Source organism: Salmo salar, chromosome 05 (assembly GCF_965601325.2).
Source record: "Salmo salar chromosome 05, fSalSal1, whole genome shotgun sequence".
Classification (NCBI taxonomy): Eukaryota; Metazoa; Chordata; class Actinopteri; order Salmoniformes; family Salmonidae; genus Salmo; species Salmo salar.
In genome coordinates this window covers 27,472,226-27,487,803 of record NC_138295.1, presented here as the reverse complement: position 1 = coordinate 27,487,803, position 15,578 = coordinate 27,472,226, and the positions used below count along the sequence as shown (strand labels likewise).

The 15,578-nt window shown below is 41.1% G+C and overlaps 1 protein-coding gene across 11 annotated transcripts in view; it reads left to right on the top strand.

The window, feature by feature from the left end:
• Nucleotides 1-1,384: 1,384 nt before the first annotated feature.
• LOC106604533 (rap guanine nucleotide exchange factor 2) overlaps nt 1,385-15,578 on the top strand; it is a 147,030-nt gene continuing 132,836 nt past the window's right edge. For all 11 annotated transcript variants that reach the window (XM_082975128.1, XM_082975125.1, XM_082975127.1 and 8 more), the window contains exon 1: nt 1,385-2,035. In XM_082975128.1, coding sequence (XP_082831254.1) covers nt 1,967-2,035 — 69 coding nt within the window. In that variant the 5' untranslated portion in view covers nt 1,385-1,966. The remainder of the gene's footprint in view (nt 2,036-15,578) is intronic.

The window sequence follows — 15,578 nt, the reverse complement described above, 5'->3', positions numbered from 1 at the left end:
GTCGTGCACTTCTGTTGATACTGAATCTTTGTATGTATTACGGTTTAGTATCACATAACTATTTATATCTTTGTAAAACATGCAAATGACTTTGATAACATTTTCACCGAAACCAAAAAGTTTAAGAGACCGATAGAGAAATTAATGTTCAATTGTGTCAAAGGTTTTACAGAAGTCCAAAAATAAAACAACAGCATTTGAGTCCATTTCATCTGAATAATCTAAAAGGTCCAAGACTAAACGAATATCGGAGTATATATGACGGCCTTTCCTAAATCCTGTTTGAGTCTAATTTATAATGGTATCTATTCTTTAAAAAAAAAAATATTTTGACATAAACCAGAGCAATCAATTTGTAATCAATATTTAATAAAGTAATTGGTCTCCAATTGTCAATGAGAGAAGGGTCTTTATCAGGCTTCGGAATCAGTGAAATAAGACCCTGTACATCTGGGAACTTGTAAAAAAACAAAATCATAACATCAGTGATCTTTAGGTCAAAAAGTCGAAACTTGGAATTCCGAGTTGGATGATGGTTCAAAAGTATTTTTACCAGTCTTCTTTTTTTGTGCTTGTGCTAGTAAGATATAGGAAACTCGGAAATGTACGACTTGCTAACTGGTTGTAGTTCACAGGAGGTTGGTGGCACAGGTTTTGAGGAGGACAGAGTCGTGGTAATGGCTAGGGCGGAATGAGTGCAATGGTATCAAATACATCACACACGGTTTCCAGGTGTTTGATGCCATTCCATTAGCTCCGTTCCGGACATTATTATGAGCCTCCCAAACCTCAGCAGCCTCATGTATTGTAGTTATACACCTGTTGCGTTCAACCAGTTGGCAATTCGTACATTTCCGAGTTTCCTAGTTCCGATATGCACATGAACGAGACATTAAACACACTGAAGTTGGAAAACGGAGATTTCCCTGTTGTTTTGAACTTCTCCAATTTTACAAAATGTAAATGTACAATTGGCCACAGATTTTTCTTGAATAGAAGAGCTTGAACAGCACTGAAGCATACAAATATAACACGTGGTTAGAATAAGGAAATATAATATAATTAAATGGAATTGAATATAACTTTTTCCACATTTCCTACTTCTACACTTGATATTTTCCTCCATATATCAAAGCAGAATGAAATTCCAGTCAAATAGAGTTTCATGTTGTCAATAAAAAGGACAAAAAAATCGGATATATTCACATCGTTAAGGTCCATAACAATTCATTGTTCCCAAATGTGCATAATAAGTATTTGCCCCTTCGGTAGCCTATCTGTGTGTTTTATTCCAGGTTCTGTCATTGGATGGCGACAAAGGATAGCTTTGTAGGCCACAATGCATTGTCCCCCGGCTCTATTTTTGTAAATGGACTCGCCCATGAGCTTTCCCTTGTGTCAGTCACCATGGCGGCATACAGCAGAAAGCTGTGGCCTCATCGTCACTTTTAAACCTATCATAATGATTTTTTAAAGGTTGCCTTTCTACATGTATAGGTTTATATAAAAAAAAATGGACAACCGGTTACTGTCAGGATAGAGTTCTACTTTTTTCTTTGAAGGCGGTAACATGAAATTGTGGCAAACGCAAAAATGCTGAAGATCAATGGATTGGTTTTTAGTGTCGGTTTAGATAAAGGAACCGTTTTACCATAATACAAATTGTACAGCAACAGATCTACTGTGAGTTGGATTCTGGATTCTTCGAGCCGCGCCTTGTTAGGAAGTTTGTTTGGACCGGTGGCAGCCTTCTGGTGTCGGTTTGGGGACAGAATAAACCCCGAGGCTCACATTGTGGCCTGGCCGGGGGGACTAATTATCCATTTTTAGCACACTGGAGTTCTCTTAGTGGATAACAAAGTGGGAACAGAGATTGTGGCTTGGTCTGTGCATACACAGACCGCGAACATTAGAGAATTGTCAACAAGATAAGCAATTTAATTGTTTTTAACGCGTCTTCAAAACAATGGCGTCTTATGTGGATAACAGTTTTCGTCAAGCTGTGATGATGAATCCGGCGGAAAGAACGCAACAGGTCAGTATAATTATTTGATTAGCCTTCAGTGATGCTAATCTCAAAATGTTGTAATTTGTGAAACCCCTGCTACTATCAGTGTTCTATAATTTCCCGCTGCCACTCCTTCGCTAAATTGTTACATTCTTTGTTTCTGCTGCCATGCGGCTAGTGTTACGTTTCCTGACTACATCCCGGTAAAACTCTATCATTGGGAGATAATCTCCAGCTACTTTACATAACAGGATTGGATAGTAACCCAGCCACTTATGGCACGAACATATTCAGACTTCAGAGCACATCAGAGCGAACGTTTCCTGTATTTTCCAAACGGCAATGTAAACCGGCTATATTGTTTCCCAGACAGTGAAATAGGCTACGAATTTGCTCAATTTGTTTTTAAACAGCATACAAAATATTACAATAATGCTGTTGGCCTGAACCAATTTCAAACAAACCTTAAATGTGTGTCATTAGGTATATTGAGCTTGAATGGAAATGTTTTGATTAAAATACACTGTTTCAGCTGTACACTTTAAGCCTCTCCTAGAAGTGACTTAAATAATCAGGACTCCTTATCTGTAGCCGCTTGAATTGGCTGCATGGGACAGTTGGCAATAATCAAGTTCAGTGGACTATATCGGTTAAATTTCCACATGTTATTGTTTATTGCAAGGGTAATTATTTCCAGTACATTTCAACCATCAGGCAATGGGCCCTGCGGTTTGTTAGCAGCAAGAGATACGCACAACGATGGCCTAGAAAATCGATAGACCACTTAAAATAGTGGGCGAGGCGATAGTGACATTGCCACATGCTGATAGTGACACTGCCACATGCTGATGTATCTGACATTGAGGAAACAATTAAACGTCTGTCACGTGTTGTCATTGATGTCTCGTTAACCGTGTGCTAGTAGGTCTACACATTTCATTTTTTCATAGTGGAGCATACCATTCTAGTCATCTGTGCTTGTACTAAATTAGTACAACATAAAAATAAATGAATATGGCATCATGCCTGTCGCTCTCATCTCCATAGCTCTTTAGGAAACAATGAGCCTTGTAGAGTTAAAAAAAACTTTTTTTTAGCCATGTCACACTACACCTATTGGTGTGTCAGTGTTTCTGTTTACTAAGTCACTCAACCAAGCCACCATATTCTGTCCACATACTGTTCATAATGTCTTTACATCCCATTACATACAGTGCTTTCGGGAAGTATTCGGGCCCCTTGACTTTTTCCACGTTTTGTTACATTACATCCTTATTCTGAAATTGATTAAATAAAATACATTCCTCAGTCTACACACAATAACCCATAATTACAAAGCGAAAACAGGTTTTTGGAATGTTTGCAAATTTATTACAAATAAACAGAAATACCTTATTTATAGAATCCCTGAGCTGACAAGGTAAAAATCTGTCGTCCTGCTCCTGAGCAAGGCCGTTAACCAACAGTTCTCTTGCGGAAGACACATTTTAGTTTACTGCATTGTTGTACAGCTGACGAGGTATCCCCTTTCTCCTTTAAATAAGTATTCAGACTCTTTGCTATGAGACTTGAAATTGAAATCGGGTGCATCCTCTATCCATTGTTCATCCTTGATGTTTCTACAACTTGATTTTAGTCCACCTTTGGTAAATTCAATTGATTGGACATCATTTGGAAAGGCACACACCTGTCTATATAAGGTCCCACAGTTGTCAGTGAATGTCAAAGCAAAACCAGCCATGAGGTTGAAGGAATTGTCTGTAGAGCTCCGAGACAGTATTGGGCCAAGTAACAGATCTGGGGAAGGGTACCAAAAAAATGTCTGCAGCATTGAAGGTCCTGAAGAACAGTGACCTCCATCATTCTTAAATAAAAGAAGTTTGGAACCACTAAGACTCTTCCAAGAGCTGTCCACCCGGCCAAAACTGAGCAATCGGGGGAGAAGGGCCTTGGTCAGGGAGGTGACGAAGGACCCGATGGTAACTCTGACAGGCTGGGAGACAAGTCAGCATCTAGGGAAAAAATGAACGGAGTATGTACAGAGATCCTTGATGAAAAAATACTCCAGAGTGCTCAGCACCTCAGACTGGGGTGAAGGTTCACCTTCCAACAGGACACGACCCTAAGCACACAGCCAAGACAACGCAGGAGTGGCTTCGGGACAAGTCTCTGAATGTCCTTGAGTGGCCCAGCCAGAGCCCGGATGATCGAACATCTCTGGAGAGACCTGAAAATAGCTGTGCAGCGATGCTCCCATCCAACTACACAAATTTAAAAAACTGTTTTTGCTTTGTCATTATGGGCTATTGTGTGTAGTTTTTTTCCCCCTCAATCTATTTAATCAATTTTAGAATAAGGCTGTAACGTAACAACATTTGGGAAAAGTCAAGGGGTCTGAATACTTCCCGAATGCACTATATATACACAGTACCAGTCAAGTTGACACACCTACTCATTCAAGGTTTTTTATTTCATTTTTTACAGATTGATTTAAATTGTAGAATAATAGTGAAGACATCAAAACTATGGAATCATGTAGCAACCCAAAAAGTGTTAGACAAATAGATTTATTTCAGATTCTTCAAAGTAGCCACCCTTTGCCTTGACAGCTTTGCACACTCTTGGCATTTTCTCAACCATCTTTGAGGTAGTCACTTGGAATGCATTTCAAATAACAGGTGTGCCTTAAGTTAATTTGTGGATTTTTTTTCCCTTAATGCATTTGAGCCAATCAGTTGTGTTGTGACAAGGTAGGGGTGGAATACAGAAGATAACCCTATTTGGTAAAAGACCAAGTCCATATTATGGCAAGAACAGCTCAAATAAGCAAAGAGAAATGACAGTCCATCATTACTTTAAGACATGAAGGTCAGTCAATCTGCAAAATGTAATGAACTTTGAAAGTTTCTTCAAGTGCAGTTGCAAAAACCGTCAAGCGCTACGATGAAATTGGCTCTCATGACGATCGCCACAGGTAAGGAAGACCCAGAGTTGCCTCTGCTGCAGAGGATAAGTTCGTTCGAGTTACCAGCCTCAGAAATTGCATCCCAAATAAATGCTTCACGGAGTTCAAGTAACAGACACATCTCAACATCAACTGTTCAGAGGATACTGTGAATCAGGCCTTCGTTTACATTTACATTTTTTACATTTACGTCATTTAGCAGACGCTCTTATTCAGAGCGACTTACGAATTGCTGCATAGAAACCACTACTAAAGGACACCAATAAGAAGAGACTTGCTTGGGCCAATAAACACGAGCAATGGACATTAGACCGGTGGAAATCTGTCCTTTGTTCTGAGTACAAATTTGAGATTTTTGGTTCCAACTGCTGTCTTTGTGAAATGTAGAGTAGGTGAAGGGATGATCTCTGCATGTGTAGTTCTCACCGTGAAGCATTGAGGTGTGCTTTGCTGATGCCACTCTTAGAGTTATTTAGAAATTAAGGCACACTTAGTCCCATGCTGTGGTAGCCACACTGGTTTATCATTTGTTTTTAAACAGGACAATGACCCAACATCTCCAGGCTGTCTAAGGGCTATTTTATCAAGGAGAGTGATGGAGGGCTGCATCAGATGACCTGGCCTCCACAATCACCCTACCTCAACCCAATTGAGATGGTTTGGGATGAGTTGGACCGCGGAGTGAAGGAAAAGCTGCCAACAAGTGCTCAGCATATGTGGGAACTCCTTCAAGACTGTTGGAAATGCATTCCAGGTGAAGCTGGTTGAGAGAATGCCAAGCGTGTGCAAAGCTGTCAAGGCAAAGGGTGGCTACTTAAAGAATTTCAAATATAAAATCTATTTTGTTTTGTTTAACACTTTTTTTTGTTGGTTACTACATGATTCCATATGTGTTATTTCATAGTTCTGATGTCTTCACTATTATTCTACAATGTAGAAAATACTAAAAATAAAGAAGCACTTGCATGAGTGGGTGTTTTAAAACTTTTGACTGGTACTCTCTCTATTTCTTCATTCCATTCTTTTACTTTTAGATTTGTGTGCATTGTTAGATTGGAACACAAGTATTTCGCTACACCCGCAATAATATCTGCTAAATATGTGTATGTGACCAATAAAAATTGATTTGTGTATCTGTCATAGATATGCATGTTATTTCGTACGCACAGTGCTGTTTGCCTGACTTCACAATGGAAGCCTCATAAACTAGTAATTACATAGTGTAGACTGTGAAATCCGTTATCCCACTATGCACGTGCAGATCCAAATTCTGCAAGACTGTATTTGTAAGCATTAAAGGCAAGCTGGCTAGAAATAAAAATAGACGTAGATATGAGGAAACAAGTATTTGACAAATGTGGCCCTACCACAGTCCCCACAAGTTCTCCTTGAAAGATGTCCAGAACTTTTTCAGATTTTTACTAGGCACATCTTTGCACTTTTGTTTCTGAATTTTAACTTGTCACTCATTTAAATATTCAGCTTACGCAACTGACTGTGTTAGTCCTATTGGAGATGGCATTCCCTCTTGGTATTAGCCTAGGTTTCAAAGCTTTGTAATCAACATCTGGTTCTGACTGGTAGCGAGGAGTAATAATTAAAAGTTAAATTGATACACACCTTGTTAGGCTTCCCACACAGCCATATTTCCATGTTACAGCGCTTGTTTATGGAAAACAGAAGTGGACTACCTGTGGTAATGAACTATTTGCGTCTCCTAACATCTGTGTAAACGGAAGACAGATGCCACGAACGTGTTGTCAGTGAAAAGTACCGTCTGCTGCAACTGTTACAACAGTGCACAGTGTGTATTTGAGTATTTATTACATTATTTTGGTGTGATTGAAAGTAGAGGGATTTCTGTTTCTAGAACTGTACTGCAATTTTGCGTTTACATTTTAGTAATTTAGCAGGGTGCTCTTTTCCAGAGCAACTTAGTTGGTGCATCTTAAGATATCTAGGTGAGACAACCACATATCAGTCATAGTAAGTAAAACATTTTCTCAAACTAGCTGTCAGAAAAGTTGGGGGGTGGGGATTGTCAAGTCAAATGCGAGTGTTAGTTCACGAAAGGCAATTGAGAATCGTTTGCCGTTTTGATGGAGTATTTCGCTGTTTTGGCTTCCAGAGCCCTATAAACAGAACATGTACAGTTCTTGGGCTAAGGAGTAACATTATGCTCCTTTAGTCCAATATTGGGTTAGGTGGTAGACTACTGATGTCACGTTGACTGATTGTCTCATAGAACAAAACATATATAAGATCTCCTAAGTCTGTGTTAACCTCAGACCTTATCCCAAAATCCTATTCTTTCCCCATTCGTTTTCTCCATAGGAATGGCTGAATGAACCAGAGGTAACTCATCTGTCTTTTAGGACTACAAGCTGGCGAGCTCTATAGAAAAGTAGCCTGGTTAATTTAAGTTGAAAAAATACCTGGCTGAATATGAGTCTCTAATCGGCTGTACAGCCGGCGCTAGTGTCTAAGATGCAGCAGCCATCCAAGAAGGGACAATGAGTCAGACTTGTCAGCTCCTTGTAATTGTTTAGGCAGGTGCAAAAAGGCAAAGGCCATGAACAGTCACGCGCAGTCATCAAGACCTCTAGCTGCCAGTGAATCACAGCTCAAATGCCAGGCCTACCTCAGAGCTCAGACAGTGTCCTTGTGTGCTGAACTTAGCATGGGATTAGCATAGTAGTCAAACAGTGGCTAGTAATATCTAAGTGAAAAGGCAGCGAGGAGAAGGTGAAGACAGGAGCCCAGGAGGCCCAGAGAGACAGACATAGCTTGTTTCTCTCTCTAGTCAGAATGCTTTTTGAACCGAGCCAGCAGGAAGGAAGGGCTGATGGCAAGACGGACTCAGATGAGACGTTTTTGAAGTGACTGTTTTCATCCTGCTTGTTTGTCGTTTCTGGTCGATGACATCTGTCCTATTTTGGTCACACAGTCAGAACAGAAGCATGCGAGACGGGCTTGATTGAGAAATAAAACGGATTGTGAAGAACTTTGTCTTATGCTTTTGCAAGCAGGAACATTCTAGTTTGCCCATATAAAATGTGCTAATATAGTCTAAATGCTTCAAACTCCCAGTCCATAAGCACAAAAGCAACTTTCTTTGGCCTCTCCTCGCGCCGCTAACCCTGTGGAACTTAAGTGATGTCACATGTTATTCTTGTATTGAAAGTGGAGGCAGAGCTCTGGCTTAACTGTTTACACACATGGCGGTTACAGTTACGTATTCATCACATTATTAATACAGAAGCTACGTATTTCAAGGGAAAAAGGGAAGAAAAGCACAAAATTAATGATGCCTTCACTTTCTCAGAGCACACTATTTTGGCAAAGCCCTTGATTAGCTGTTTTTTTTTTTTCTTTTTCATATCCAGTCCCACATTGGCTGTATTTCAGCTCATAATGACATTTGAGATAATGGGGGGATGGAACAATTCATTATTATTTACAGGTTGCATTGGGCCACAGTACATTAGAAATATTGATGTAGTTTACCAGAGTTGTAGTTAGTCAATGATTGCTGTTTTAAATTTGTGAAATCTGTGACCTAGTGGGCAGTCCTTCATTTTCTGTAGCAGACCGTAGCAATGGAGGATAGGGAAAAAATTGTTGAATTCCTCAGATTGCCTGGTTTGAATTGTGTGCCTGCATTTGAATTCCAGGCCACTGGAACACCTCATTGGAATACCAGGATGTTGTGTGCCACGGTGCTAGTGTTTGTCTGTTAGTAAGCAAATCTAATAATGAGAAGGCCAATGAGGTAGGCCTATCCTCTAAATTCAAATCCGCTACTGAGACTGTACAAAAACAAATGGTCACAAGCCGTTGCACAATTTAACCATACTGGACTGTCTGCTGAAATCGTCACTACCTTGCTCACTAGTGTATGTACCTCTCTGATAACGGGCTTCTGTATATTTCCATCTCTGCATTACAATCTGTTGGAAGTTAATTGTTTCTACTCTGTTCATAACAAAGGTAAGATCACAATCCATTGGTCTCATTTTAAGGCAGGAAAATCCAATGTGGTGAATTATGAAATATCTAGGCTTCCTACACAGTAGGTTAAATCTAAAGAATACATAGGCCTATCTCTTACTAATACACTTGCTCTCTGTGTTTGATAGATATCGTTCAGATACAGTAATATTTTTGGAGAAGGGAAAGTACAAATCAAACAGGAATATTCAACAACCTTCATACAAAGGACTAAAAGCTGACCATCCAGTGCTCTCTCTGTACTTTATTTTATCTTGTGGTCTAATGCTATGCTCTGACTACGCTATGGGTAATGCCCCTCCACACAGTAGCTGCTTTGAAGTGTTGCTAGGCTACCCACTCCCTTCTATCACATTGCAAAACATGTTCCTGTGATCTGCTTCCATAGATTGTACACTTTGATCTGCCGCCATACTCAGTGCAGTACAAAGACGTAGCCCGTTTCTGTGTTCTCACGCCGCTTGGAGGGAAAACGGCTTTTCTCGCACTGCATGTTTCCTCAAGGTGCATTGCTCTCTCGCCCTATATCTGTTGGAATATAGACGGATCGGGACATTTCTTTGACGGTCAAACATTTGTCGGATGAATCGCCCTCATCTCATGGCAAAGGCATGTTTTGGTTCCTTATGCCTCATGACATATTTCTTAAAGGAAACAGCTTCAGACAAGTCAAGGGTCCACACTGTAGATTCCATTGTTCTTCACTGCAGAATGTAGTGATCAACAGATTACTAAACACTACACACTTTACATATTGTGCATATAATCCTTGGCATTGTACAAAGGGTAGATACCAGTGGCGATTTTATTTGTTTTATGGCTCGCCTTATTTCTATTACATCATATTGAATCACTGTCATTCATATTCCATTCACCCAGCTCAATGTAACATCAATAGGTTTAGGCTACTGATACTAAAATTTGCCCTATACCCATCATGAGGTTGCTACAACCTAGCCTACGAAAGTTTCTAACGTATTTGCACAATTTGAGACAAATTGCAGTTATCAAGGTGACCTAAAGTGACAAATTCAATACAGGTTTATTCGAGGTAATACACTGTGTGTGTGCACGTACGCACGCACACAGTACCTGTCAAAAGTTTGGACACCTACTCATTCAAGGGTTTTTGTTTAATTTTGACTATTTTCAACATTGTAGAGTAATAATGAAGACATCAAAACTATGAAATAACACATGGAATCATGTATTAACAAATAGTGTGAAACATATCATTTGGTGTGACATTTTTGAAATGCCACCTAGATGACAGCTTTGCACACTCTTGGCATTCTCTCAACCAACTTCACCTGGAATGCTTTTCCAACAGTCTTGAAGGACTTCCAACATATGCTGGCACCTGTTGGCTGCTTTTCTTACTCTGCGGTCCAACTCATCCCAAACCATCTCAATTGGGTTGAGGTCGGGTGATTGTGGAGGCCATTTTTTGGTAGAAAACAAAAATCTCATCAGACCAAAGGACAGATTTTCACCAGTCTAATGTGTTTCTTGGCTCAAGCAAGTTTATTCTTATTGATGGCCTTTAGTAGTTGTTTCTTTGCAGCAAATTGACCATGAAGGCCTGTTTCACCTCTGAATAGTTGATTTTGAGAAGTCTGTTACTTGGCTGGTAATTCAAATGAACTTATCCTCTGCAGGAGATGTAACTCTGGGTATTCCTTTCCTGTGGCGGTCCTCATGAGCCAGTTTCGTCATAGTGCTTGATGGTTTTGCGACTGCACTTGAAGAAACTTTCAAAGTTCTTGAAATGTTCCGGATTGACTGAACTTCATGTTTTAAAGTAATGATGGCCTGCTGTTTCTTTTTGCTTATTTGAGCTCTTCTTGCCATAATATGGACTTGGTCTTTTACCAAATAGGGATATCTTCTGTATTCCACCCCTACCTTGTCACAACACAACTGATTAGCACAAACCGATTTAAGAAGGAAAGAATTAACACAAATGACCTTTCAACAAGGAACACCTGTTAATTGAAATGCATTCCAGGTGCCTACCTCAAGAAGCTGGTTGAGAGAATGCCAAGCATGTAAAAAGCTGTCAAGGCCAAGGGTGGATACTTTGAAGAATGTCATATGAAATATATTTTGATTTAACACTTTTGGTTACTACATGATTCCATGTGTTATTTCATTGTTTTAATGTCTTAACTATTATTCTACAATGTAGAAAATAGAACAAATAAAGCAGAACCCTTGAATGAGGTGTGTCCAAACTTTTGACTGGTGTACTGTAGGTGGATTTGGCTGTTTCAGCCACACCCTGATCTCCATAGGCAAACATTGGCAGTAGAATGGCATAACTGAAGTGCTCAGTGACTTTGAACGTTTCGCCATCATAGGATGCCACCTTAACAAGTCAGTAAGTCAAGTTTCTACCGTGCTAAAGCTGCCCGGGTCAACTAAATGCTGTTGTTGTGAAGTGGAAACGTCTAGGAGCAACAACAACTCAGCCGCGAAGTGTTAGGCCACACAAGCTCATAGAACGGGACCGCTGGAGCGCGTAGTGCTCAACAATCGTCTGTCCTTGGAGGCGACACCCAAACTGCCTCTGGAAGCAACATCAGCACAATAACTGTTCGTCGGGAGCTTCATGAAATACGTTTCCATGGCCGAGCAGCTGCACACAAGCCTAAGATCACCATGCGCAATGCCAAGCATCAGCTGGAGTGGTGTAAAACTCGCCGACCCTGGAGCAGTAGAAATGCGTTCTCTGGAGTGATGAATCATGCTTTACCATCTAGCAGTCTGATGGACGAATCTGGGTTTGGCTGATGCCAGGAGAACTCTACCTATGCCAATGCATAGTGCCAGCTGTGAAGTTTGGTTGAGGAGGAATAATGTACTGAGGCTGTTTTTTTCATGTTTGGTCTAGGCCCCTTGGTTCCAGTGAAGGGAAATCTTAACGCTACAGCATACAATGACATTCTAGGCGATTCTGTGCTTCCAACTTTGTGGCCACAGTTTGATGCCCCTTTCCTGTTTCAGCATGACAATGCCCGCGTGCACAAAGTGAGGTCCATACAGAAATGTTTTGTCGAAATTGGTGTGGAAGAACATGACTAGCCTGCACAGAACCCTGACCTCAACCCCATCGAACACCGGAATTAATTGGAACGCCGACTGCGAGCCAGGACAAATTGCGCAACATCAGTGCCAACCTCACTAATGCTCTTGTGGCTGAAGAGAGCAAGTCCCCACAGGAATGTTCCAACATCTAGTGGAAAGCCTTCCTAGAAGAGTGGAGGCTGTTACAGCAGCAAAAGGGGGACCAACTTCATATTAATGCCCATGTTTTTGCAATGTTTGACATGCAGGTGTCCACATACATGCTTTTGGTAGTGTGTGTACATGTACAGTTGAAGTCGGGAGTTTACATACACTTAGGTTGGAGTCATTAAAACTCATTTTTAACCACACATTTCTTGTTAACAAATTATAGTTTAGGTAAGTCAGGACATCTACGTTGTTCATGACACAAGTTATTTTCCCAACAATTGTTTAGACAGATTATTTCACTGTATCACAATTCCAGGGGGTAGGAAGTTTACATACACTAAGTTGACTGTGCCTTTTAAACAGCTTGGATAACTCCAGAAAATGATGTCATGGCTTTAGAAGCTTCTAATAGGCTAATTGACATATTTTGAGTCAATCGGAGGGGGGTACCTGTGGATGTATTTCAAGGCCTACCTTCAAACTCAGTGCCTTGACATCATGGGAAAATGAAAAGAAATCAGCCAAGCGCTCAGAAAAGAAATTGTAGACCTCCATAAGTCTGGTTCATCCTTGGGAGCAATTTCCAAATGCCTTAAGGTACCACGTTCATCTGTACAAACAATAGTACGCAAGTATAAACACCATGGGACCACGCAGCCGTCATACCGCTCAGGAAGGAGACGCGTTGTCTCCTAGAGATGAACGTACTTTGTTGTGAAAAGTGCAAATCAATCCCAGAACAACAGCAAAGGACCATGTCAAGATGCTGGAGGAAACGGGTACAAAAGTATCTGTATCCACAGTAAAACAAGTCCTATATCGACATAACCTGAAATGCCGCTCAGCAAGGAAGATGCCACTGCTCCACAACGGCCATGAAAAAGCCAGACTACGGTTTGCAACTGCACCACATGGGGACAAAGATCGTACTTTATAGAGAAATATCCTCTGGCCTGATGAAACAAAAATAGAACTGTTTGGCCATAATGACCATCGTTATGTTTGGAGGAAAAAGGTGGCTTGCAAGCTGAAGAACACAACCCCAACCGTGAAGCACGGGGGTGGCAGCATCATGCTGTTGGGATGCTTTGCTGCAGGAGGGACTGGTGCAGTTCACAAAATAGATGTCATCATGAGGTAGGGAAATTGTGGATATATTGAAGCAACATCTCAAGACATCAGTCAGGAAGTTTTAAAGCTTGGTCGCAAATGGGTCTTCCAAAATGAACAATGACCCCAAGCATACTTCCAAAGTTGTTGCAAAATGGCTTAAGGACAACAAAGTCAAGGTATTGGAATGGCCATCACAAAGCCCTGTCCTCAATTCTATAGAGTTTGTGGACAGAACTGAAAAAGCGTGTGCGAGCAAGGAGGCCTACAAACCTGACTCTGTTACACCAGCTCTGTCAGGAGGAATGGGCCAAAATTCACCCTACTTTTTGTGTGAAGCTTATGGAAGGCTACACGGAACATTTGACCCAAGTTAAACAATTTAAAGGCAATGCTGCCAAATACTAATTGAGTGTATGTAAACTTCTGACCAACTGGGAATGTGATGAAGGAAATAAAAGCTGAAAAATCATTCTTTCTACTATTATTCTGACATTTCACATTCTTAAAATAAAGTGGTGATCCTAACTGACCTAAGACAGGGAATTCTTACTAGGATTAAATGTCAGGAATTGTGTGAAACTGAGTTTAAATATCTGGCTACGGTGTATGTAAACTTCCGACTTCAACTGTAGGTCGGGGTAAAGTGTCTATACATAGATAATAAACAGTGAGTAGCAGCAGAGTTAAAAAAAAGGGGTCCAATGTAGTCTTATGCTTGGGTAGAAGCTGTTAAGGATCCTTTTGGACCTAGACTTGGTGCCCCGTTACTGCTTGCTGTGCGGTAGCACAGAGGTCATTCAATGTCTTGGGTGGCTGGAAGTTTTTTTAAATCTTTAGGGCCTTCCCCTGACACCGCCTAGTATATAGGTCCTGGACGGTAGGAAGCGTGTCCCCAGTGATATGGTGGGCTGTATGCTCTACCCTCCCCATGCCAATATCTTTTCATTCTCCTGAAGGGGAATAGGCGTTTTCGTGCCATCTTCACAACTGTCTTGGTGCGTTTGGACCATGATGGTTTGTTGGTGATATGGACACCAAGGAATTTGATGCTCTTGACCATTTTCACTACAGCCCCGTCGGTGTGAATGGGGGCGTGCATAGAAGTAATTTAGGCCGTCTGGTAGGCTCACGTCACTGGCCAGCTCATGTCTGGGTTTCCCTTTTTAGTCCGTTAATAGTTTTCAAGCCCTGCCACAGCCGACGAGTATCAGAGCCGGTGTAGTCGGATTCAATCTTCGTCTTGTATTGACGCTTTGCCTGTTTGATGGTTCGTCGGAGGACTTAGCGGGATTTCTTATAAGCGTCCGAGTTAGTGTCCTGCTCCTTGAAAGCGGCATTTATAGCCTTAAGCTCAGTGTGGATGAGCCTGTAATCCATGGCCTCTGGGTTTGGGTATGTACGGTCACTGTGGAGATGACGTCATCGAAGCACTTATTGATGAAGCCGGTGACTTGTGGTATTCATCAATTCCACTTGATGAATCCTGGAACATATTCCAGTCTCTGCTAGCAAAACAGTCCTGTAGCGTAGCATCCGCGTCATCTGACCACTTCCATATTGATCGAGTAGCTGGTACTTCCTGCTTTAGTTTTTGCTTGTGAGCAGTTATCAGGAGGATATAATAATGGTCAGATTTGCCAAATGGAGGGCCAGGGAGAGCTTTTAAAGAATGTGTAGAGTAAAGGTGGTCTAAAGGGATTTTTCTTTAAATATTTTTGTTATTTTCTGGTTGCACGTGACATGCTGGTAGAAATGAGGTTAACCGGATTAAAGTTTTCCTGCATTTAAAGTTCCCGGCCTCTAGGAGCATCACTTTCTTGTTTTCTTGTTTGCTTATGGCCTTATAGAGCTCGTTGAGTGCTGTCTTAGTGCCAGCATCGGTTTGTGGTGGTAAATGGACAGCTACGAAAAATATAGTTCAACTCTCTTGGTAAACGGTGTGGTCTAGAGCTTTAGCATGTGGTACTCTACATGAGACTTCCTTAATGTTAGAGGTTGCAGACCAGCTGTTATTGACAAAAAAGACCCCTCGTATTACCAGAGGTAGCTGTTCTGTCTTGCCGATGCACGGGAAACCCAGCCAACTGTATATTATCCATGTCGTCGTTCTGCCACGACTCGGTGAAACACAAGGTACACCGTTTTTAATGTCCCTTTGGTAGGATAGCCTCGAACGGAGCTCACCCTGTATATTCTTAATTGATTGCACGTTGACCAATCGGACAGAAGGTAGAAAAAAATCTT